Raw genomic sequence first — 26,283 nt, 5'->3', positions numbered from 1 at the left:
AAATGATAAACATCCGAGTACTTGAATTATATTTTGAAAAACTTTTAGTGCTAATTTCGAAAAAATCAGCTTATGATAATATAGGGGAGAGGGGGGCAAAGTGGGCCCCTTAAAAAAAATAATTATATTATCATTAATTTTGTTTACGCGTTTACTTCTTTTTAGACCCTTGATACTTATTTTTACTTCATCATACTGCGTCCATTAAAATTGAAAAATCGAAAATTAGGGGCAAAGTGGGCCCTCCAAAAAATTTCGGATTTAATATTTTTTATTCTTTACACGTGTGATAATTGCAAATTACTATAAAACAATTGTATTTTAAAAATATAAAAGCCATTTTAATAGTCTGTTGCGATATAATTTCAAAACGTAATTTTATTATCTTTAACTTTCTTAATAAATTATATTTAATGAAGTTTTGGTGGTCTACCCCCATGAAAAAAATTTATAAAATAAATATATGTTAAAACATAAAAAGAATATATTGTTCATATAAAAAAAATACATCAAAAATATATAAATATGTATAAAAAATATATTTTAAATAGCTAACTTTTGGCAGATTTTCTTATATATTTTATACATATTAAAAATATATCTTAGAGTACATAAAAAATGTAATTATGAAAATATAAAAAAAATATTTTTTATATATTTGAAATATATTGTTAATATATTTTTTTAATGTATTTTCTGTACGTTCTAAGATATATTTTTAATATATTTAAAATACATTTAAAATATATAAATTATATACGAAAATCGGCCAAAAGTTAGCTATTTAAAAAATTTTTTTTTTATGCATATTTTATATATTTTTTTTATATTTTAACATATATTTTTTTTATAAATTTTTTTCATGGGGGTATTTTAGCCCTTATGACATAATAAATTTCGATAAGCTAATTAATTATCCGTCCGAATTTATTGACGTATAGAAAATTTTGAGGGGCGCACTTTGCCCCCATATTTTCTTAAGTTTTGAAAATTTTAAGGGGCCTACTCTGTCCCCTCCTTCCCCATTATTTATAACGAATTTCTTTAAAATTTATATAAAAAAATTCAGTATCCAGTAACTCATTATAAGAATGACCATACTGGGACTTTTTTTCATATAATTTTAGAGTGTTTTTTATTATTACAATTATCAGATAGCAACAATAAACTTGTCTTCATTAGACAAGTGCTAACAAACATTGCATAATGTAGATAAATATTCTAATACAAAACATCCACTTTCTCTTGACTTACTTTCTATTTGTTTACTCTTCTTCGCATCGTTAATATATAGATATGTATATATTTAGATATACTCGTAAAACTATTTCCAATACTCTAATACTATACTCTATATCTTATAATAATTTGATATATATATTTATATATTCGTCTTTATATTCATCTCAATTTCAATACATTGAAACGACAATTTATTCATGACTTGTCTTTGAGACATCCCAGACTCGCATACCACGTGCTTCAAAATATAAACTACACTAGGCAAGAAATGAGAGAATCAGCACTTACTACACCAACTCCGGACGTGAAAAGACCTCGCCAAGGTCTTTATTTAATAAAATTTCAAGGCTTATATTTAAAAAAAAAAGTGTATATAAATATATATACATACGTCAAATTAAAATATTTTTCACTACCTACTTAAAGTTTCATTGACTAAAACTTTTCATTCATGAGTTTAATTTGGGAATATTTAGAGTTGCAATTATCAAAAATAATTTTTTTTTTAACTGACCTGCATCAATGCTGCAAATTTCGTCTTGATAAAAAAAATAATAACAAAAATGAATAATTAGAAAAAAAAACTGAGTCCTTAATTTGATCACTTAATTTAAAAAAATGGAATTAAATAAAAAAAAAAAGTATTTGTTTTGGAGAACTAGTAAACAGTGAAGATAAATTGAAACGCAAAGCACATGAGATCAATTAGATGAATAAATAGTTGTGATACATAACGACATTTACAAAGTCCCGTCGTCGACTAGTTATATGTTTGACAGACGGATTCGGTGACCGCGCATTTCGCTGACTCCCCACTACGGCGGTACTTTTATCTCTGTCCTCTCTCTTTTTCAATGCGCAAGCGTTATGTTCAATGTACATAATATAATGATAGACAAAGATACAGAAGAAGAAGAAGAAGAAGAAGAAGAAGAAGAAGAAGAAGAAGAAGAGGGTAAAGATGGAGATGAGGATGAAGAAATAGGATGAGAAGAAAAGGAATAGTGATTAATACGAAATAAAAAGTACAAAAATCAAATAAAATTGTATATAAATGTATATATATATATATATATATATATATATATATATATATATATATTATATATAAAGTAAAAAGGCTACTGGTTTGACGGGATAAACTCGGTATTTAGTTTTATTTGTATTGCTTACTATAGTTAAATGTCTTTGTGTGAGTGTCTCGTGAGACCTCAAGTTGATACGAGGCAAAGTTCGAATATGAAGATCGTGATCCTGAGATTCGCGGTTACAGAAACATGCAATCTTTTGTTCATTTATGTCACGAAGGTTTATTATTGTTCTTTTCCTTATTTTTTTACATACATAATTACTTATAAAAGTACTTGTTATAAGTGTAATTATAATTGCAAAATCAATTATCCTTAATGTCTACACTTAGAGACTGTTCGTAAAAAAAAAAAAAACAATTTTTTTAAATTTATTTGACTTAATAATTTAAAAGCTTTTGTATTTTTTTTATCTACCAACAGATCCTTATATATGCATTCCAGCTAACATATATATGTATATTTTTTATCGGAATATTGACTGTTCATAAAGATTGCACGGTGTGACCAGTGGGCGTACTCAGTATGGAAATTTTAGTGGTTAATGCGTATTTAGAATGTGTTGTATAAATAAAAAGCAACAATCAGAATCAAGTATACATTTTGAAGATAATGACGAAGTTAAAAAAAAATGGAGAAAGAAATTTTTTTTACCGAAAACTAAATTTTGGGTTATGAAAGTTTTTTTTTTAAATACATGCCGGTTCTTCATGCGACTGAAGATTTTCTAAAATAAATTTTCAATTTAGAAGTTGAAAATTTTTTGTGAAAAATTGAATGGCCCTGAAGTTAACGGGCAATTAACAATTTTTGAATTTTTTTTTCGAAAGCAATTACAAAAAAAAAAAACTAAAAATATGCACATGTAGAAAATTTAAAAAACTACAGGTGTAATTTTTTTAATTCATCGTTTTGAAAAAAATTATTAAATGTCGGCTAACTTTGGTATCATCAAATTAAGTAGTGCAAACAAATGCATACTTGAAACGCGAAGCGTTGGTTTGACTTTTGCTTAAATTATTTAATGGATTTTATCTCATGAAATCTTGACTAGAGCTTTAATATTTCCATCAATTATTTAAGAATTAAGATATCTTTAGGTATTTTAAGAGAATCTCGATTTAATTTGAATATCAACGAAATATTTGCAGTATGGTAAGAATTTTCATAATCCTTATCTAACTGTGCAGACCGTTATTATACAGAAGAATTTGGGGAATTTGATTTAAATCATTAGATTATTGCCGAAGGAATTTTGATCATTTAAATCTATATAGAGAATTTTTAAAAATTAAATGAGCTTTTTTTTTATAGAAGAAAAGATAATTTATTTTTGAGAACTGAAGCTTACGGAACAAATAAAAAGACAGTTTCAATAAACGTCTAAGTGAAGTGTTAATTTAAAATTGAACAATAAATTTAATTTAATGAGCCGTACGCTATAATTTATAGCAGCAACAAAAACTAAATAGAGAAGTAACAATAAATAAATGAATAAGCTATTAAATATATATGGAAAATTTTATCGACCATTAAATTTTTATTTTTTCTCACGTATTTTCTACAATTCACGCTGTAACCACCTCTGAAAAATAACGTATTTCTTAGGCTAGGCACGCTTCTCAACTTCCGAACAAAATGCCACGGTTGCCGCACGACGAAGACGAGCAGGAACTTAAATAAAAAGTCCAAGTGGAAGTAGAACTTTCGTTTTACGTCCTATAACCCAACTTCAAAGATATATATCACACTTTTGTAACGTAGTTTCCGTGAAAATTCAAGGAATAAGTAGTAAAACGAAAAAATAACTACAAGATGTAGCACATAAATGTGTTATGACATATATACAGGCAACATGGACACCAAGAAAATATTGAAGATAAATTTTACAAAATCTAATACTTGGAAAAAATATATTTTTATCATTTTAATCCGGATCTAAAAATCAAAACTTTTAGAAAATTTAAATTTAAAAAATGAAAATTATGAAGAAATTCTGAAAAACGGTTGCCCCTACGGGCCGACCTAAAAATTCCTGCTGTCTTCGAGCTCAAAAAATGGCTAGATCGGAAAAATAGACATTTCGTTAGAAAAAAGTAATTTTTGTCCAACAGTTTCTTGGGAACAAATCGGCCGAATTGCTCGCGCTTCACTGCAATCGAAAGAACTTATTGAGACTTAGATTTGATCAAACTTAGAAATAAATCGGTCGAGCGATTTATGATTTATCTAATAAAAACCTAAAAAAATTGTTTTTATAACTTGTAAACTACCCATACAAAGTCACCGAGCTTCGGAATTTTCCCATAGATCGGCCGTTGTCTGGTTTGCAATGATTGGCCAATAAATGGCTAACTATACTGGCCCGTGCATGGTAAATCATTGGCAGCCGTATTTTAGCTAAGTGCTCTTGATACCAAGCTTTGGCCGATGCTTGAAAATTGGCAGCTATTCACGACCCAGTAATGGGCCGATTATTTTTTTTTTGTACGGATAGTCGACCGATCGACTTTAAAATCTAATCAGTTTTAAGTCATGATGTAACGTCTGTCTGAACCAATAGCTTCCCTTTTTTTGAAAATTTTTTTCACCGCGGAAACTTAAAAAAATTTCCAAGTCCTTAATTACGCACTTGAATTTTATTTTCCACTAAAAAATAGTTCATTTAAATCTGCATGAGAAATAAAAATTTTTTCTTGTATCCAGGTTAATTATAAACGAAATCCCATAGCAGACGGTCTGTAATTAAAATAAAACCTAGCATCTGAGTTTGAATTAGAAATTAATCCTATTAAAGACAGCCGCGTGAATATTAAACACATTCTAATATACAATTATACAGTTATTACATTTCATTTCATTTGCATAAATTTACCTGCAAGGCTATCGAGTACATAAAATCTCTGCTGTTGCTACATTAGAGTTTAATTGCGATAAAAAAAATTTTTTGCCAAACGATGAAACTGTTACTTAATAATCAGTTTTTTTATGATGATTAAATATATAGATTTTTATAAATTTTATCCAATAGTGTTCTTCATCTTCATATGATTTGAAGCTAATGTTAAATAAATTATGCCGATTGATTATGTATTCTGAAAGTTATCGTGACCGCATACATATGAGCGGACTTACTGAGGTCAATGGAATTAAAAATGATATTCAATTTTTTTCTTTTTTTTTTTTTATGAATATTAAAGTTAATCGACATTACACTGTAAAAAATTTGCGAGTGAACGTGGAGTAGATGACGTTATTTATTCCCTCTCCTTCGGAGTGAAGTTCTTTTTTTCGGAGTGAAGGGGAGTTTTGGAAAATATTAATTATAAAAAAAATTACTGATCCATGGGGATATTAGATTTTTTATATTTTGACATTTATATTGAGTACGGAAATAATTACGACTTCCCTTTTTTACTCCTCATTCATTTTTTTATGAATCTTTATTTAAAAAATAGCTAACCCCGGTGAAAAAAAGCAGATAAAAGTTTGAATAATAAATAAAAACAATATTTTATTTAGCAAATTTAAATTTTAAATTCAATCTTATCTCCCATAAATAATTCTATACATTTAATAAGGAGAAGGAAAGAAAGAAAAAATTAATTATGCAAAATAGTTTAAAAATTGATAAAGAAAAACATATATATTTATATTCTATATCGCACAAAGTGCGATAATAAAAGCACTTTCTTACGATTTCTTCTTTTTTTTTTTTTTATTCCATTTCATTTATACTGCGTACTATAGAGTTTTATCCGTTTAGAAAGGGTGGCTGTGGTGATTTTACCTTCTGTAATGCTGACGAGGTACCCTGGAGGCAAGCCAATTTAAACTAGACATTTCGAGATTAGTGGATAATCCTTAAAATCAAACTAACTTTTTTGCTTATTATTTATTTTATTCTTTTTTTTTGTATTGGGTAAACAAAATAAAAATACACTAGCATTAGTTTTTTTTTCTAAGAGCTTTAAGATGCAATAATTAGTAGGTGATTCAATTAATTAGTTAGCTAATTAGTCCGGCGCTTCAAAGGATTAACAATTAAACCATACAATTATAAAAGAACCCGGCACAAAATAAGATACTGAAATAAAATGAGAAAAAATGAACTTTTATTTACCCGATCTAAACTAGGGTGTGGCAAATAATTCGCGGGTAGTATGGCCACTTCAAAATTTTTACCAAAAACTTTTTAGGTAGATTTCTTTAGAAATCGGACTATTGCAATGGGTCTCATGATCGAATTATCAAAGAATTTTGCCACCATATATTTTATTTTATCTAGTAGAGTCAAAAAATACCATCTACTCAAAAGTTTATATATATACGATATAACGCGCCTTGTCATCACGATAGCGCCCGCAATTCTAACGGATCTTAATAAAATTTTATACCTTTATTTATTGGACGATTACCTTGATCAAGTTCGAAGATGAGCCCAATCGGTCGATTAGTTTGGAAGTTGTGGGTGTTGGAAATTTTTTTTGATTTTCAAAAAAATGAATTTTCTGGCTTTATCCTTAAATAATTTTTGAACCGAAAATGATAACTCAATTCTATAAAAAATATTTCAAAATTTGGACGATTAGCTTTAATTTTCACTGTAACACTTGATTTTTTTAAACATCTTTTCTAACACTTTGATGATATCGAAAATTTCACAAAAAATAAAAAAAGCTTATTTTTGCAGCTTAGTATTGTATTTTATTGTATTTACATAAGAAATCTACCTCTTCATTCCGGGTAAGGCCGGATGGCTCTTTTTTTTTTAGTTCATTTTACCCCACAGTTTTGTCGTGTTTCAGTTTCCTATAATTCACAGAAAAAAAAAAAAAACAATTTTTGCTAAAATTTTTGGCCGCATTTCCGGGATAGCCAATTTGCCCCATTTATTTTAGACACTTTTCCTGTTTTAGAATTAAATTTTTTTCTTCTATTAAATTAGTGTCTCATTTTACCCTAACTACTCACGTACTTTATGGTGTCTCGTTTTACTTTATTCTCATTTTGCCCCTGTCTTTATACTAAAGAATTTTTTTGTACCATTTATTTTTAAAAAAATTTAATTAAAGCTGAGAGCCCAGTAAAGCATATTTATGTTTAAAAAAAAAGAGTTTTATTTAAAGAAGTTTTTTTTTGTTATGTGAGATATATTTATCAAAAAAAAAAAAAAAGCTATTGTTATGGTTGCGAATGAGGGAAAGCAAGAACGAGAGTAATTAAGTAGACTCATGATGATGATTAACTTGCTTTAATATGTGACCACACGATTATCGACCGTGGACAATTGGCCGATGAAAGTCTAAAGAGGAAAGAGATGTTTATTGTTTCCGGTCAATGAATCGGATATCATTATCGTTAATAATTATTACGTAACCACTTAGTAATTACACCAAAGCCTAAACATACTAAAAAAAAATTAATTACCAAACAGTAGAGTAACTGTTAATGAAAACGGTTATGAGTTTTAAGATCGAAATTTAAAATTCCATTCTAATTTAATTTCCTGCTATGGAGATTGAAAAGTAAAATAGGGAAATTGTTGAATATGGAAAAACAATTTTGTCAATATTTCTGTAATCGGTCAACTATTTGAGTGATTTTTGAACCAATCGGCAAAAGTTATTCATATTTGAACGTTAACAGTTTTGAAATCAATGATCAAATTTTATTTTGCATAGATCTTACAAATGCGATAAAAATAAATTTAATGAGTTGATTTATTAAAAATTAATCGTTTGTAAAAAATCTCATTTTTTGTATCTAATTTCGAACTGCGTCATGTTATAATTATAATTAAAGACAATGTTTTTTGATTTTGAAAACAGAAAATTCCGAAGCTCAAAAAATAAATCATTTTTCAAATTTTTTAGTTGAAAATTGAAAAAAAAATCATATTAATTTTGTCCACTAGCATGTCTTCTTTAAAAGTGTATTTTTTCGACTAATTTATCATTTAATATAAATAGTCTACTGTTTCCAAAAGTAGTTCAAACCGAGAATCAGCGAAAATTTCTCTTTATTCAAGCGCACACCCATTGAGATGTACAAATAAATTAAATGCTACAGTCTTAATGGTTAGAATCTAGATTTATATCTAAAGTTCGTAACAGACAGTTTTTAAACAAAACTTTTTTTCTAGCCAATAAAAATTATAATGCCTCATACATTTGTTCAAAGAAAATTCGGCTAATTTTATTTATTTTTGAAAAAAACAATTATTTCTAATCGTGAATTAATTTTATTAAATTTTCAATAGCAGTTTTTAAAAAGGTTTTTAGTTATAGAAGTTGAATATTATCATTTCACTGAAAATTGTCAGTTAATATTCGAAATAGTGTGGAAATTATTGATCAAAATACAAAGTATGGCATAGAGATATACATGTAGATATTATTATATAAGTGCCAAGAAGTTGTGAATTTATGTATAAAAATAATTTATATTTCTTGTTTTCTGTACACTGTATACTCGTTATGGAAGGGTGGAAATGGTTAAGGGATGTAGACCGGTGGTTATAAATCAGAAACGGAAAAGCAGCACGTACGTCTCCAGAGCGAATGAAAGCAAGTTGGTCGTTACTTCGTGCTTCACTATGAGACTTGAGTACAGAAAATAAAGATGGAATACAATATATATACATATATATAACAACAGTACTAATAGTAATGAAGAATATATATGTAAAATGAGGAAAAGAGAAAATTTGTAATTTACTCAAAACTTGCTTACAGAAGTACGTGCCTATTCACATGAGGGCTGAAATTGCACTTGTATTCAAAACAGAAATTGCACCTGTATTCAGAACTTAAATTTTTTATATAATTGTCATTTCATCATTAAAATTATATTATTTTTTATCTGCTCTACGGAAAAAATTAATTGCTACAACAGCAGCTGTAGTTGAAGTTGGTGACACGCGTTAATATCCCTGGACAAATATTCCCGGTCATAATATCTTCGCGACAATATATCCCCCGACAAAATATCTTAATAGTTCAAAATTTCTGTCATGGTTTTCTTCGTGATGGAAGAAAAGTCCCAATCTCGGAGTGTGACGTGTTTTGGGCCCAGCACGATAACAAGCTTATGTGTTGGCCTATTTTCGAATAAAAACACCCAAAATCCGTGAAAAAAGGGCACAGCACGATAATAAGCTAATTAATGTTCTCTACTAATGTTCTTAATTAATTGAAAATTTTTTATTTATATGCTTTAATAGACAAAGAGAAAGCAATAGACCTTGCAGGCCATCCCTGAAATTTTCCATCTTGGACCTAGAAGGCAATGGACCGAATCTAATAATAAAACTATTTGTTTTTTTATATTTCCTTACAGAGATATATCGTTCCTGAGATATTTTGTCGCAGGGATATTATGTCCGGGGATATTAACGCACGTAACCTTTGAAGTTATTACAAGCTGGAAGTAAAGAAATGCCAACTCCAACTTAGAATAACCTCAACTACACATGCTTACTGCAATGTTTAGTTGTAAGTTCTGTTTATGTAATACCGCTTACTACACCGTAAAAAATCGGAAATGAATTCAGAGTGATTACAGATTTTATTTAAATCCGAATTCACTCTATCAATCGGAGTTTCGGAGTTTAACAAAAAATCACTCAGCTTACGGAGTAAATAGGGAGCTTGTATTTTTAGTGGAGTAAATTCTGAGTGGTCTGGATTTTATTTAAATCCGCATTCACTCCGATTCGGAGTTTTAATATTTCCATAAACTTCCCTTCGGAGTTAATTTTACTACGAGATGATTAAATAAATAAACAATCACCCGCTCCCTATTCACTCCGGATTTAATCCACGTTCACTCCGCAAATTTTTTACAGTCTACAAATTAGAGTACCCGCTACTACAATATTTTTTTTCCGTGTCATTAACAAAGAAAATATTCATTTTTATAAAAAATTAAATTTTAAAAATATTTTATTTAAATTTTTTCAGATTAGTGATAAATTTTTGAAATAATTTATTTAAAATAGATTTTAGTGCTCGTAATAAATTTAACATTACTAATTTCTGTATCTAGTGTTAGTGGTGGTGTTAGTGTTGGTGTTAGTGGTATTGGTATTGGTAGTGGTAGTGCTTGTAACATAGTAATGAAACTTGAGTGCTTCTCTAGCACGAAATAGAACACGAAACATCCATAAGTACTAATACACAAGCTTTCTGCACACATTAAGAGTTTATATAGATGTGTGATACGTGTATGTATAATAGAGTGCCTTGAACGTGTTACATGCGTTCAGTATAGCGTCTATTTACGTTGGTAATTAATGAAGGTGCGCTCACCAGGTCTCAGCTCGGGTCGTGTTCGTAGTCCGCGACGAAACAATATAATACATTACCAACCTATCCCGGAAAACCCAGGGAACCATTAATTCACCCTTTAATGTCTATTTAAATCAATCATTATTAACTTTGTGCGTTAAAATCTTTGAGTAATTAATTAATTTTTTTTTTATTTTATTAATTGACTACTAAAAATTATTTTTTCAAAAATAATTACTCCGCATACAGAGTGAATAGGAAAACTTTTTTTACTGTTATGGAGTGAGACTTCCTCTCTGAAGATGATTTCACTTCAAGGAGATGACATAAATAAAAAATCATCAACTCTGCGTTCACTCCGCAAATTTTTTACAGTAGATATATATTTATGTGTTCAGCATTTAAAAATAATTTATTATTTAGTGTTTTTTTTTTCCTCCATCAATTTTAAAGTTGACGATAAGGTAATTACCCGTGTCGATTTCGTTTGAAAAACTACATATATAATTGCGCAATTACAGTGACCGTAAATTTTAAAAAATGCATTTCCGAGAAATAGAATATTTTTACAACATAAATATATATATAGACTATACCACATTAAACCATAAACTACACATAAATATGTATATATATTAGGGTGGTCCTTATTTTGGACATTTTCGAATTTTTATGCTCCCAGAAGCTTATGTGGTTCGAAATAAATAAAAAAAAATATCCTCAAAGTTTCAGGTCTCTATCACAATTTTAACCCGTGCCGCACAGCGATGTAAGTTTCCCATTTAAATAACACGGGGTTTTTGGCATTGAACAATTAATTTTTTATTCCGGCTAGAGTAATTGTTCGAAAAATTTGAAACTCTGTAGACTTTATCCTTATATTAGCAGCTGCTCCTCAGAATTTTTACAGATTTTCAGCTACTCTAATTTTGGGGGTACAGCATGATGAAAAAAAAGAAAAAAAATATTCTTTTTATTTTTAGCTAAAATTTTTTTCAAATAACATATGAAATCACTCTGCATCCTTATAAGAAGTTCTTAATTTTTTTCATTTTTGCACCCAAGTGGGTGAACGGTATATCTTTGTTGCACTGATATAGTATAATCAGGAACTTTGCATTAGTGTGCAGTAAAGTGTTCCTTAAAAGGATTTTTTGAATTTATTACGATCACCTCACAAACGGTTTCAATTACGAAAGAAAAAAAATTGCCTTAAAGTTTGAGCTCTTAATTCCAACGGGACCACGTGCCGCAAATTTCGTTTTCGTGATTTTTACAATTTATTTTATTTATTTATTAAAAAGATCGATTTTATTAATAATTTATTATAGTTAGGAAATTGTAAATAAATAATTATTTCGATGTTATAATACACAAAACTATCAACCTTTTGTTTATTATTTATTGCTTAAAACGAATAATAAGTTTAACGGTGACCAACTTATTTAAGCAAATATTGAAAGAAATTTAATTTATTGATAATATTTATTAAATGTTAGACTAAGGCGTAATATGATTAGTGGCATAGATATACCGATCTCAGATGTCATTGAATGCATTATGTATTTTTGAAAATGACATAAAGTCAAATAGCATAAACAAAAATTATTCTTGAAAAAATCACAAAACAAAATTTAGCGGTAACTCTTCCCGATAAAATTAAGAGCTTTAACTTTAAGGGAATTTTTTTTGTTATAATTGAAACCATTTTGAGAGGTGATCGTAATAAATTCGAAAAATCCTTTTAAGATACACTCTACTGCACATTAACGCACTATTGTCTTATTTAGCAAAGTGCGCTTTAATTTTTTGCAAATATTCATTTGTTCATAAGAAAAACTCGTCCAAAGCTCCTGATGACTGTATTAGTGCAACAAAGATATGCCAATCACCCACTTGGGTGCGAGAGTGAAAAAAGTACGAACTTCTGATAAGGATGCAGAGTGGTTTGATATGTTATTTAAAAAAAATTTTAGCTAAAAATAATAAAAATAATTTTTTTCTTTTTTTTTATCATGCTGTACCCCCAAAATTATAGCAGCTGAAAATCTGTAAAAATTCTGAGGAGTAGCTACTAATAGAAGGAAAAAGTCTACAGAGTTTCAAATTTTTCTAACAATTGCTTTAGCTGGAATAAAAAATTAATCGTTCAATGCCAAAAACCCCGTGTTATTTAAATGGGAAACTTACATCGCTGTGCGGCACGGGTTGAAATTGAGATAGAGACCTGAAACTTTGAGGATATTTTTTTTTATTTATTTCGAACCACATAAGCCTCTGGGAGCATAAAAATTCAAATATGTCCAAAATAAGGACCACCCTAATATATATAGACTATAATACACAGTCATGTGAGCGGCATTATATTAGCGGATCGCGTGACTGAGAACTCGAGGTGAAAATCGTTCAATTGCATTTTTCCTATCTTATTTGATGTAACAATTATATGTTTATAATTTTACTTTTTCATCATTAAGTATCGCACATAAATTACAATAGTTAATTCACAATTGCTAGATTATAAACAGTGTTAAATAATATTCCGCTTAAGAAACTGCTGATAAATATATTTTTATCGCATGTCAAAGACACGTTAGCATTTATTAACGCATTTGTAGGCATCTGTGTTTTATTATTATTATTATTATTATTATTATTATTATTATTATTATTATTATTATTATTATTATTATTATTATTATTCAAAAGAACTTATGTGATAATAGGTACCAAGTATTATTAATATGATAACAATAACGTCACGTAAGAGTGATTATTTTATTTGTATTTTTTAATTATCATTCTGATACTTGGCATAGTATTGGTTGCAGATTAATACAGAGTTCTGTTTATTGTCGTAAGATTTGCGTTAATGACACGCAGTAGCTTATTTATTTTTTCTTGTCTTTGAAAATTAAAATAAATAAGATACGATTTGAAGAAACTAATTAATATTCATATAAATATGATAGATTTTATTTAGAAAAATAATTTTTGCTTACGAAGACATAAACTTTGCATTCCTAGAACTCGGAAAAATTTTATCTACGGGAATTTAATCCAATCTCGGTAGATTAATTTGATTTTTCTCGGGTGACAATCAAAAATATATATAACCAAGAGGAAAATAATTATGTAAATTGACGTACATTTGAATATCATGTGATGAAAGAAAATGTCAAATAAATTTTCGATTATATATGAAATATGTCATTTTTATCGTAAACTGTTGCATTATTATTTATAAAATAAATAACAAATGTGAAATAAATTTTTCAATCAATCGATTTTACTGAATGATTGATTAATATTTTAAAATAACTTCTTTGTTTTTTCAAATGTCAGGCTGAATGTTCGAAGTTTATATATTGAGAATTTAAATAGACATTTTACTGATTTTTTATTTTTAGAAAAAATTAGTATCGAGTTCCGAAATTGGGTTTAGGACAGAATACACTGAAAATTTTCGGACTGAATAACAAACAAATGATTTTTTTATATATTTCATCGCCTTAGAGGGAAATTCACTATGAAGGGAGCTAAATGTTAACACGAGAACTCCGGGTCAGAATAAAATTCGGAGTTTATTTTAATAGTAATGCAAATCAGGTGAGAAGACCAAATGTAATCAGTTATGACTATTCATTTATTTTCATATATACGAAATTTCGTATATATGAAAATAAATGAATAATCATAACTGATTACATTTGGTCTTCTCACCTGATTTGCACTACTATTTATTTACTTATAAGACCTGATATATTTTTCACAGTTTATTTTAATATTAAAACTCTGGATCGGAGTGAGTGTAGATTTAGATAAAATCCACGTCACTCCTAGATCACTTTGCTGAATAAAAACTTCCTATTCATGCATTCCGTATTCGGAGTGATTTTTTTTTAAGCTCCGAAACTCCGAGGAACGGTATGAATTCTGATTACAATATAATTCATATTCCTTTTGAATTCACTCCCGATTTTTTACAGTGTAGTATATTTTGATAAAATAATTTTTCTGCACAGCTGAAAATTTTGTGTTCTTTTGTATAAAAAATCAATAGTTAAACATTTTGTGTTAATTATTTGACACCACCAAGTGTAAATTTAACTAAAGTTGAATGTGTTATTTGATCTCAACAAGTTTTAAACCTGTGTTACTATTTGACACAAGTGTAATGTGTTAAATTAACACAAAAAAATTTAATGGACTGTTTGGGACATGTGATTTGTGTTAAATTTAACACAAATTTTTTAACTGTGTGTAATTTTTATATATAGTTCAAAATTTCTAAGATATCATTCATTAAAAAACTCAATCGCTGAAAATTTCAACTTTTTGTTTTAATTTCCAAGTAAACAAAAAAATTTTTACATCCAAAATTTTTTTCTACTATTGATTCATTTAATTATAGAAGACAATTTGAAAAGTTGTCGTCATCAAAACTTTATTCGAAAAAAATTTACCTACAGAATACCGCGAAATCGTAAAAAAATTTCTGTTCAAAATTTTTATTCTTCTTCAAATCAAAATTATTTATTCGTGACTGAATATCAAATTCATTTCAAAATTATTTCATGCAAAAAAAGTATATTTTTCAAGTCTACGAAAAAATTTATAATAATAAAAATTTTTTCTCACCTTTTGTTGCAACAATAATTAAATGCGGAACTAAACTGATCTTACAGAGGAAAAAAAAATTTCCTACAATGTAATCAGATAAGTTTAATTTATGATATAATCACACACGACTCTATTTAATTATCCTTATTTATATAAATTAAAACAATTATAACCAGTTGACCTTGAAGGTCAGTATTCACTTGACACCGGTGCGCGTGGAAATCCCACGAGGTCACACACTCACGCGCACTTTTCTTTATTACATTACGAATAAAAAAAAATAATAACAATAAATAACTTATATCAAATATAATAAATCCGTTCTCATATTAGGTCTATGGAAATTCGAAATTTTTCACTTGTACGTAATCACTCGTGACAAAATTATTTAAATAATTTTATTGAATAAAAAATAGTAACGACAATAAATAATTAATTAAATTAGCAAAACAAATATACTGAATGTCCATGGTCCTTTTTTTGGTTAAACTCAGGTTTCCATCAGGATCACAGGATAAAACAGTTTTTGGTCCAAATAAATAAGTAAAAATGAGATCAACACACCTGCGTTTATTTTTCAGTGATCACAACAACTCGTAATATTTGTAAACTTATAAATTAAAAATAAATATTAGTCGAAGCGTTAGTAGATATTTGTTAAGATGAGTTTATAATTGAGACAATAATTTGTTATTTAATTTAAGCACTTGATGATTTAATTTATTAAGGACAAATAATTTCGGTAACGAGAGAAAGAAAGTGATAATAGTCAGGACGGTGCGCTCCGAGTGGCCATCTAATGTAGTGCAATGAATTGAGTGCAGTTGGATACTGCTACCACTGCGGCTGTTGGTCCTTTACTTGTTTATCTGCAGCATCACTGCATATGCACAAATACCTTCACCTATACCTTATACCCCGAGCTCATGGACTTGCCCGACTTGCTCGGTTGAAAAGGTTTAATCTATATTGAACGCACGTGATAATGCTTGGTTTGACAGAATACCGGTTATATTGTCATCCAAGCGCCATCTGGCGAAAATATATGCGAAGTTTTAAAACCGAGACTCGGTCCGAGAGGAACTGAGGACTAACTGTTTTATCACATGCGAACAGCAGATTCCTTCAAAATATAGGGGTTGAATTTAACAGATTTCGAAATTAGGACTATTTGAAATTAAAGTACTGAAATAATTATCCCTTAGAATCAATAATAGGAATGAAGTTGATTGCTATGGTCTGAAAACCAAAATTTCGAATGTAACACTTACTATCAATACGGAATGCTTAAGAAGTTGCGAATTTATGTAACAGATGGCAGTCTGTGTGTTATAGAATAAGTGAGTTATTTTTTTTTTCTAAGGCGTGAGACTTAGGCCTCTAGAACTTGATCACTGGCCAGGACGTGGATTCAAATCTCAGTGAAAGCCGAAATAATTTCTCACACACAAAGGGTGAAATCTTTCGCACTTGGGATTCTTCCCGTGGCCGACCTTTGAATTTGATTTGGTTTTAAATTTGAATTCGACTCAGTTGGGCGGATATAGGATTCCCCGAAGCCTAATAATATTTTATTCTTCAAATTATGCTGATTTAACGATATAGGTTTCAATTCCTGGCTTTCGATCACCAAAATCCTAAAAATCGCATCTACAGCGCAATCCAATTTTGGGCTGAACAATATTTCTTTTGGCCTATTTTCCTCAAAAGTTGTATCTGCCTCTATCAATATTTGTGAAAAAAAGTTAACTGTTTACTGTTAAATTAAGTGTTTGGTCTTTTGCCAAATAGCCGTTTATTATGACTCTTAAAGAGTAACAATTTTTGATTAAATTTGTTTCATTTAGAAAGAAAGAAAAAACAATATGTTGTCTGATCATTTATATTTATAAATAAATGGCGTTATATTACTGCAAAACTACAGCGTATTTAATGCATATTTATACTACGGAGCTTTCAGGAATACATTGTCCATGAAGGCATAATTTATCAGGGCCGCAAGGAGTACCTTCAGCAGCTTCAGGCAATGCGATTTTGTCTTTTTTTGAACATTTAAGTTGGGTGCAAATGCTATCATCTATTACAGTCGCGTTTCCATTTACTATCATTTTGCATTGTTGGTTAGCATCGATTCTTCTTCCTGGCAAGTATCTCGGGAACGGTTCGCCTGAACGAGGGCTATTGTACAAACAACTTGCCTTTTTACTTCTAAAAACAAAAAAATTACAGCTTTCTTATACCTCAAATATACCACGAAATTTATATAAATGAACACAAAAAAATGTACCTTATAAATTTATCCATTTGACTAATAGAACACGGTGACCAATCGAAAGAATGGGACGAAAATCTATTATATGTAGTCATAACATAGCCATTGTCATCTTGACATTTTCCGGTTTTTTCGAGGTCGTGCATTGCACCCATTCTGTGGAATTTTGAAAATTGTTTCAGTAAATAATATACTTGTAATTTAATTGAAGAAATAATATTTTTTACATACAAATGTCCCAATTCATGCGCAGCCGTTTGAATACCATCAAAAGCAGCTCTTTCTTGTACAAAAGCCATTCTATCACAGGTATTATTTTTACTTACATGACAAGCTCCGTTGATATAAGTTGTTCCAACAGTATTACAGTTTGATGTGTTAGAAGTCTTGCATAATCCTTGCCTATCAATTAACAAATAATAATTTCAATCAGAAAAAATTACTTTTGTGACAATAAGAGATTCATTAAAATTTTTATTTTGCAAGTTTTTTAACTCATTTATTTCAAAATTTGATTAATTTGTGATGAATTTCTGTGATTGACTCAAAATTCCTAGAAATCGGTTGATAGCTCAAATTTCCAAACCCTATCTTTTAAAAAATTCGAATTTTCATGAGTTATCGGAACTATTTTGTTAATTTTCTTTTCGTATTTGAACAAAGGGGCTCTTAATAATATATTTGATAGAATAATTTCTTAAGAGAGGTCTGTGCAGACACTTTTTTTCTCTAGTACACTCAAGCCCACGAACGGTACTATCTTTGTTGCACTTGCGCAGTAAAAGAAAACTTTGGCCGAGTTTTTCTCTTAAACAAACGGAGATTATCAAAAAATTGAAGCGCACTTTGCTAGATTAGACAGTAGTGCATCAATTTGAAGTCCGTAATTTGTATTCAGAGATTTTGTTTCTGAACAAAACTCAGCTGAAAATATCTGACAAACCCTGTTATAACTAATTGCAGTGAAACCTCTCAGAAATCAACCAAAGAATCACAGTAGTCATCTCTAAAGACCCGATTTTCAAGAGTTTTCACTGTATTTTATGATAAGTGCTTAATACATACGTTAACATAGTTACTGCGATGTCATAAGTATCAAAAGGAAATTTGTGTTGCATGTTATATAACCAATTTCCTTGTTCTCGGCGAGCATTTTCATAATATAGCAATCCGATGTTCTGGGGATCTACCTTCATATAAGGAAGAACTTTGGTATCCTAAACATATAATGATTGATCAATGTGATTATTTGAAATAAATAATGATCAAAAATAATATAACACAACTTTATAAATACCTCAGCTAGCACAACTCTAACAATTCTTATTCGGATTCTTGGATTTTCGAAACTTCTGTATCTCATGTCAACTCCGTTCCAAAATGACAAAAGATGCAAAATTTTGTCCACTAGAGTTTCACCCATTAGTTTATTCAGTGTGTGTTCAACGATTACAAGAATTTCGGGATAAATTATGTCTATGGTAGATCTTTTCGATCTGAATTCCGTTTTTGATTCGGATGGTATTTCTATTGGCACTGTATAGAATTGTATAAAATAATAATTGATACACAAAAATTAATGATTTATTGATTACAGAAGCGTATTTAATTGCATTGTAACACTCACAAGAACGTGATTCTACAGCATTTGCTGGTATTTTATAAATAATATGATCAATTTGATCATCGGAATCGTAGTCAAGTTTATTGTTGACTGATCTTCGTTTTCTTGCGTGTTCTTGTAGTCGATCGGGCACTGGATGAATGTATGAATCACCAATAAAACCAGTCTATTGTGAAAATGAATGAATACAAAAATAATAATAAATATTTTCATTGATCTTTATACCAACAAACTACAGCTGGTGATGAATAATACCACAGTCTTACCAAAGTCAATCCTCCATTAGAGTTGTTGTTAACAGCTACTGTAGTTGCGTGCAATGTATTTTCGTAAATCGATGGTAAAAAATGTTCAGATAACTAATTAAAAATTTATTTATATGAATTTTTAGTTGACAGAAATTATTATTTATTCACTATCTAGAAAATTCGTACGAGAATCCGTCCAAAAAAATTGACCAGAAACATCATGAGAATCCAAAGATTCTTATGGATTTCTGTAAATTTTCATGGGGGAAGTAGGAAATTCTATAGAAGTTCATAAGAATCCATGGGAAAAATTTTCTTTATCAACGATTTTTCTATATCAGATCAGAATTTTGATGGAAATCCAAAGAATCTTATGAGAATCCATGGGAATCCGTTTAGATATATCGTAGGAATGCATATGGATTTTTAGATGAATTACGATATAAAAAATTCGTAGATAGTGTTATCAATAAATTTTGCTTACGTTGTGGTATGTTATTATTGGATTATGAATATCGCTTGAATTTGATTTAATTGAATAAACGGGCAAATTTTTATCGGCCAAAATCCCATCGATAGGATTAAGCCACATTCTTTTAGACTCTCCAAAAGGTTTTTGAATAAGATACGAATCACTCATGCGTCGATTTCGCGGTTTTGATATAGAAACAGGTACAACATCATAAGTTGGCACTGAAATATTGCAATAAAAAAAAAACAAAGTTTCGTTCATTAACAATCTGTCGTCTATTAACGATAGCAAGTCGCGATAGTCGATAATCAATAATTATTTACCTTCAGTACAATTATACACTGAGAATATTTTGTTCAACTCCTCCGGCGTCATCATTTGATGAAGCTGTAATTTATTTTATTTTATTTACTATTTTAATTTTATAAATTTATTTTATTGAAATAGTTACCATTTGCGAGGATACACTCGAAATAATACCGAGCAAAATTAGTTCTCCAATCATTTTCGCGGCATAAAAATTCAAAAGATTAGAATTATTTTTTTTCGCGCCTTATTACTTTGAAAATATTTAAATGGATCTTATACTTGAAATGTTGATGGAAAATTCATTAAACTATCCGAGCTTTTATCAAATCGAGAGACAAAAAACGAATGAACTTGATAGTTCAACGAGAATTGTTAAATGTTGAGCAATGCCTTTGTCAGGGCTTTGAACCAACTGCACTGATTTCAATAAATGAATCACATAAAAATTGTGATTTACATTTCATTTATAGTAACATTAATCAAAATGGTGACTGGTTCTCATTTCCCAGACAATGAATTTCTGGATAACCCCCCCCCCCCACCCACTAGATCAAATTTTATTTAGAACTTTCTAGAAAAAAAAAACATGTTTTTTATATCTCAGCCTCTACGACTTGAAATATTTTATCGTAAAAATTTCCGTCACTTTTATAGCCTGATTTATTTTCGATTGAAAGTTATGACGACGTATTAATTTCGGGTGGGTAATGATCTTATAAATTACATGCCTTATTAAATTAATGTAAGTTATTTTTGTAAAAGTTGAAAAAGAACAAAAGAAATCTATTGCGCATTAAAATTTTATTTCATTTTATTTAAATATACTTTTTACGACGGTCATAAATAAATGAATAATATCACTAATAAGTAGACAATTAAAAATAGAAACAATAAAATCCATAAATAATCGGTAATTAATTAAATAAGTTGATTAATTGTTTAATTATTGACTTCCGGTCAATGATAATTTATTAAATTGATGATTGAATAAATAAAAGGATAAAGGGTAACGGAAATTTATAAGATAAGCATGTTCAGAACATCGACCCGAAGCTCATATATGCGTATATATACATAGATATATATATAGAGAGAAAAATATAACGTTTGTATGTACACTGTTGGAAATTTTTTCAATATTCAAAGATAGCTGTCATAGAAATTTGATAAAATTTATTAAATTTACATGAATATCAAATTTTCACAAAAGTAAAAAATGAAAGCGTAATTTTCAATAAAAATAAAATGTCATTATTTAAAAATATATGGTCTATGTAATCAATCGAAATATTGTGTTGGATTTTAATTCAAAAAATTTTCAAACTACGCAACCAACTTTTGTAGAGAACCTTTAAATGGTTTTTGAAATTTTTGGTTTTCAAAATCTCGCTATGAAATTTTTGGAATTTAAAAACTAATTGGACATTTCAATTAAAATTCAGGTTTTTTCAAATAACTATCAGCTTATGGACATTGAAATATCAATTTATTAAATGGAATAGACTATAATATTTATATTTTACATTTCTGACTGATTTGAACTCGTTAATAACTTCAAGTAGTTTGATTTAAATTTCAAGAAAATTTTTAGCAGTGCATGTTGGCATTTGTACGTATTTTTACTTCGTTTTGACTTTATAGTTATTTAGTAACAACTTCAACAAAAAATTTGCCGAAAAGAAAAAAACATAAGTTACCAAAATTATAGAAAAAAATATGATCAATTATGACTGCTATTAAAAATCTGTTAATATGTTTAGATAAAACACGATAAGACAAACAATCAAACAAGCGCGTATGAGTTATGTTTTGTAAAATTTTCAATACATATTAATTTGATAAATATTTAAACTATTTTGGTTTCAAGAACACATTTTCCATGAAGACATAATTTTCCCGAGCCACACGGAGTACCTTCAGCGGCTTCAGGCAACGCCCAACCGTCACTTTCCGAACATTTAAGTTGAGCACAAATGTGGTCATCTATTACAGTTGCAGTTCCATTTACTAACATTTTGCATTGTTCATCAGCATTCATTCGTCTTCCTGGCAAATATCTGCGCACCGGCTCACCCTGTTTTGGATAATTGTACAAACACCAGCCACGTTCGCTCCTAAAAATAATCAAATTATAGTCCCCTACTTTCTTCAATGCGCTCATGTAATTTTTGTAAATTAATAACCCAGAATAACTTTACCTTAGATAGTTGTGCATATCTATCAAAGAACAATTTGACCAATCAAACGCTTGGGGCGTAAATTTATCGTATGTAGTCATTATGTAACCATTTTCGTCTGGGCAATTTTTGTTTTCCTGACCGTCATGTTTCATGCCAAATCTAAAAAATTAATGGGCTTAAAAAATCTATTTGAAGTAGCCCTAACTGCCGGGGTCATCAGCGAATAATTAACTGTTGGGTGTGGAACGTGGGGACAGTGGGATATTTTTGATTTCAGCACTGGGACAACCTCAGGGCAAATAGACCTCACGCTTTTGTGATAAATTCAAATTTGCACTCACTGAGGTTCGAACCCAGCTTCTGGCCGACTGAACTTGTCTGAACGATTTAGAGTCATACGTTTTAGACCTCTCGGCCAAAAGCCCAGTATTTATTATTCTATTTAACTTACAAATGTCCTAATTCATGGGCAGCAGTTTGAATACCGTCATAAGCACCTCTATCTCGTACGAAAGCTACTTTATCTATAGTTCTTTTGTTGTGATCTACCAAACAGGCGCCTTGAACATAAGCTTGACCGAGAATATTACATTTTCTTGGGAATCCGTCACATAATCTAAATCTGTTGATAAATGTCAATGTAATTATTTAGTTTAATTTATCTAATCAATAGTAATTGAGTACATAATTTTATGGTGTCAGGTACATACGGAGTCATAGTAACTGCTAGATCGTAGTTGATCGGAAAATACCCTTGCAGGCCATACCACCAATTTCCTTTGTATCTAAGCTGATGTCCAGAATTCGTTAAAAGTCCGTTTTTAATTTGCATATATGGAAGAACTTTGGTGTCCTAAAAATATTATCCTTTATTACTCTGACTAAAAAAAGTACTTTCTTTATCAAGTACACTCGGATAGTTGACGATAATGAATAAACTCTTATTCATTTAATACCAAATATCGTATCTATTCATTACTACACTGTAAAAAATCACCGGGGTTAGTCCAAGCGGTGTGGGTGTTAAAATCAGTGGTGTTGAATTTCAATACCGAAAGCAGTGTGAAAATAACACCGCCGTCGGTGTAAATATTCTGTATCGGTGTTAAAATCAAATTGACCGGTGTTCGAATTTACTTTGCGAATGTATGTGTGTGTGTGTGTGTGTGTGTGTGTGTGTGTGTGTGTGTGTGTGTGTGTGTGTGTGTGTGTGTGTGTGTGTGTGTGTGTGTGTGTGTGTGTGTGTGTGTGTGTGTGTGTGTGTGTGTGTGTGTGTGTGTGTGTGTGTGTGTGTGTGTGTGTGTGTGTGTGTGTGTGTGTGTGTCAAGATATTTTTTGCGTTTTATAAGCTTCCCATAGCTAATACTCTGAGCGGACGTTTACCCCGCATTAATACCGGTATTTTAACACCGCCGAATTACGCCTCCTACACCGGTATAAATTCATTTTAACATCGGGCGGAGTTAAAACGAGTCCATTTTTAACACTGCTCTTTTTACAGTGTACAATTTCAAATTATGAATGATGATAAATTTCAAATTTGAATCTAATTAGTATAAATTTTCAATAGAAAAAAAATTACTGTTTCACTGTTTACCATTTTTTTTAACATTATACTGTAAAAAATATGAGAAGTGAATGTGGATTAAATCTAAAGTGCATTCGAAGTGAATACAGAACAAATAAATTTGTTTATTTAATCCTCTGGAAGTGAAATTCACTCCGAAGGGAAGTTTACTTTACCATTAAAACTCTAGATCAGAGTTGATCCAAATTGAAATAAAATCCTTGTTTACTCCCGATTTTTTACAGTGTAATTTTAATCCCATTACGGTTTGCACTCCCCCACTTAAAATTAATACTTATTTTAGTAAAAAAAAAAAAACTGGTATTACTTCAGCAAAAATGAAACCAGCAATATTCAATCTAACTCTTGGATTTTCTAAGCTTCTAAATCTCATGTCGACGCCATTCCAAAATGCCATAAGATATATTAGCTTATCTATTGAATGATTTCCGATAAACGCGGAGTAGTTAAAATCAACGATCACAAGAACTTCGGGATAAACTATTTGAGGAAACAATCTTTTCGACCTAGATGTTGTGTTTCGCATAGCCGGTATTTCTATTGCTTCTGTGTAAAGTAAAATGATTATCAGAAAAAAATACCACACTAATTTGTAGATTTTGTCGAAAAAATTAAGAAGTTCATATTGAAGAACTTACGAGACTGAAACTTCACATCAGTTTCTGGAATTTTACGAATAATGTGATAAATTTGATTATCGAATTCGTGCTCGAGTGTGTTGTTGAGTGATCTCCTTCTTCTTGCGTGTTCCATTAGTCGAGGCGGCACCGGTTGAATGTATGAATTGCCAATGTAACCCGTCTAATATCATAATCAAATATTGTTTCATTGTCAAAATTACTAAGAACTGCATCAGATTATCAGTAACTGTCTTACCAAAGTATGTCTTCCATTAGGATGATTATTAACAGCTACTGTAGTAGCATGTAAAGTATTTTCGTACATTAAGGGGAGGAATAACTTCACGTCCTAAAGAAAGAACAATTAATATTTTTATGTGAACAATGTATGGATAAATAAATAAAATTCTGCACGACTAAATTTCGCTTACTCCAGTGTGATTTATCATTTTTGGTTCCCATGAATACGCTGGATTGTGATAAAGACTCAGAATCGGCACATTTTCGCCGACTAAAATTCCATCTAAGGGAGTTAACCATAATTTAAGATTTTCCCCAAAACGTGTTGTAGTGAGGTATAGATCATTGTAGCGACGGTTTCGCGGTTTTGTTATAGAAACAGGTACGACATCATAAGTTGGCACTGAAATATTGCAAAAAAAAAAACAGAGTTTCGTTTATTAACAATCTGTCGTCTATTAACGATAGCAAGTCAAGATAGTCGATGGTCAATAACTATTTACCTTCAGCACTATTTTTTACTGAGAATATATTGTTCAGTTCCTCTGGTGTCATCATATGATGAAGCTGTAATTTATTTTATTTTATTTACTATTTTAATTTTATAAATTTATTTTATTGAAATAGTTACCATTTGCGAGGATACACTCGAAATAATACCCAGCAAAATTAATTCTCCAATCATTTTCGCGGAATAAAAATTCAAAAGATTGGAATTATTTTTCTTCGCGCCTCATTAATTTAAAAATACTTTAATGGATCTTATACTTGGAATATTGATGAAAAATTCACTAGATTATCCGAGTTTTTATCAAATCGAGTGACAAAAATCCAGTAAATTTGATAGTTCAGCGAGCAGTATAAATATACAATCACTGCCCTTGGCGATGCATTGAACCAACAACACTTGTCCCAATAAGTAAACCACGTTAAAATTATTACTTATTGTCATACACATCAAAATAATTCTACGGACATTTTTCATTGTTGTTTCAACAATTTATTATTATTGCCCATCAACAATTATTTGTATAGATACACACAAATATTTGATAACTCTAATAATTCTTACATAAATTTACAGTTTTGTGTGTCCAATAAATTGCTCTTGTCATCGCATTCAAACTTCTAATCTTTAACGTCATAACACAACAACAATATGTATGTAATGGGCCCTTTCGGCTGACTAGTTATAGCTGAGGAGTTATAAAATTAACGGAACCTCTTAATATTAATGTTAAAGGCTCATACACTCAGAATACACTCAGAAAATTAAGTAATTGTAATTATTATGGTCATTTTTAATTCCAATCATCTAGAATAACTGGAACGTTTTTAAATGCAAAAATAGTTAGTGTTATAATTTTTTTTAATAGAATCAATAATTATTGGATAATAACTTCTGCAATAAATTTCGTAAGAGTTACTATCGGAACAAATCACTACGGAAAAACTATTTTTTTTTCGAAACTAATTAAAATAAATT

The 26,283-nt window shown here is 29.5% G+C and overlaps 4 protein-coding genes across 5 annotated transcripts in view; 1 reads left to right on the top strand and 3 right to left on the bottom strand.

The window, feature by feature from the left end:
- Nucleotides 1–16,069, bottom strand: part of LOC130669094 (beta-1,4-N-acetylgalactosaminyltransferase bre-4-like) — a 76,273-nt gene extending 60,204 nt beyond the window's left edge. The window contains exon 1 of one of the 2 annotated variants that reach the window (XM_057471785.1): nucleotides 15,263–16,069. The gene's annotated coding sequence lies outside the window, so the exon portion shown is untranslated. Of the gene's footprint in view, nucleotides 1–1,756; nucleotides 2,014–15,262 lie in introns of those variants that run through there. The other variant, XM_057471784.1, reaches the window with a different exon arrangement.
- LOC130668606 (uncharacterized) overlaps nucleotides 1–26,283 on the top strand; it is a 153,058-nt gene that overhangs the window by 69,664 nt on the left and 57,111 nt on the right. The gene's annotated exons all lie outside the window — the stretch shown is intronic.
- On the bottom strand, nucleotides 17,041–20,579 carry LOC130669089 (A disintegrin and metalloproteinase with thrombospondin motifs like). Its single transcript, XM_057471776.1, has 10 exons — nucleotides 20,312–20,579; nucleotides 20,184–20,247; nucleotides 19,873–20,081; nucleotides 19,407–19,499; nucleotides 19,144–19,306; nucleotides 18,814–19,052; nucleotides 18,582–18,733; nucleotides 17,748–17,918; nucleotides 17,532–17,672; nucleotides 17,041–17,452 (listed from the first exon to the last, which is right to left on the bottom strand). Exons 1-10 carry the CDS (start codon nucleotides 20,363–20,365, stop codon nucleotides 17,185–17,187), a joined length of 1,554 nt encoding a protein of 517 aa, XP_057327759.1. The 5' UTR covers nucleotides 20,366–20,579; the 3' UTR covers nucleotides 17,041–17,184.
- On the bottom strand, nucleotides 22,016–25,482 carry LOC130668605 (A disintegrin and metalloproteinase with thrombospondin motifs like). The gene is made up of 10 exons (XM_057470960.1): nucleotides 25,429–25,482; nucleotides 25,301–25,364; nucleotides 24,989–25,200; nucleotides 24,814–24,906; nucleotides 24,576–24,738; nucleotides 24,245–24,483; nucleotides 23,060–23,202; nucleotides 22,801–22,971; nucleotides 22,368–22,508; nucleotides 22,016–22,283 (listed from the first exon to the last, which is right to left on the bottom strand). The coding sequence occupies exons 1-10, from the start codon at nucleotides 25,480–25,482 to the stop codon at nucleotides 22,016–22,018; spliced, it is 1,548 nt and encodes a 515-aa protein (XP_057326943.1).

Source organism: Microplitis mediator, chromosome 5 (assembly GCF_029852145.1).
Source record: "Microplitis mediator isolate UGA2020A chromosome 5, iyMicMedi2.1, whole genome shotgun sequence".
In the NCBI taxonomy this organism is placed as follows: Eukaryota; Metazoa; Arthropoda; class Insecta; order Hymenoptera; family Braconidae; genus Microplitis; species Microplitis mediator.
Note: the sequence above shows the minus strand (reverse complement) of the source record. Positions and strands in the feature narration are given on the sequence as shown.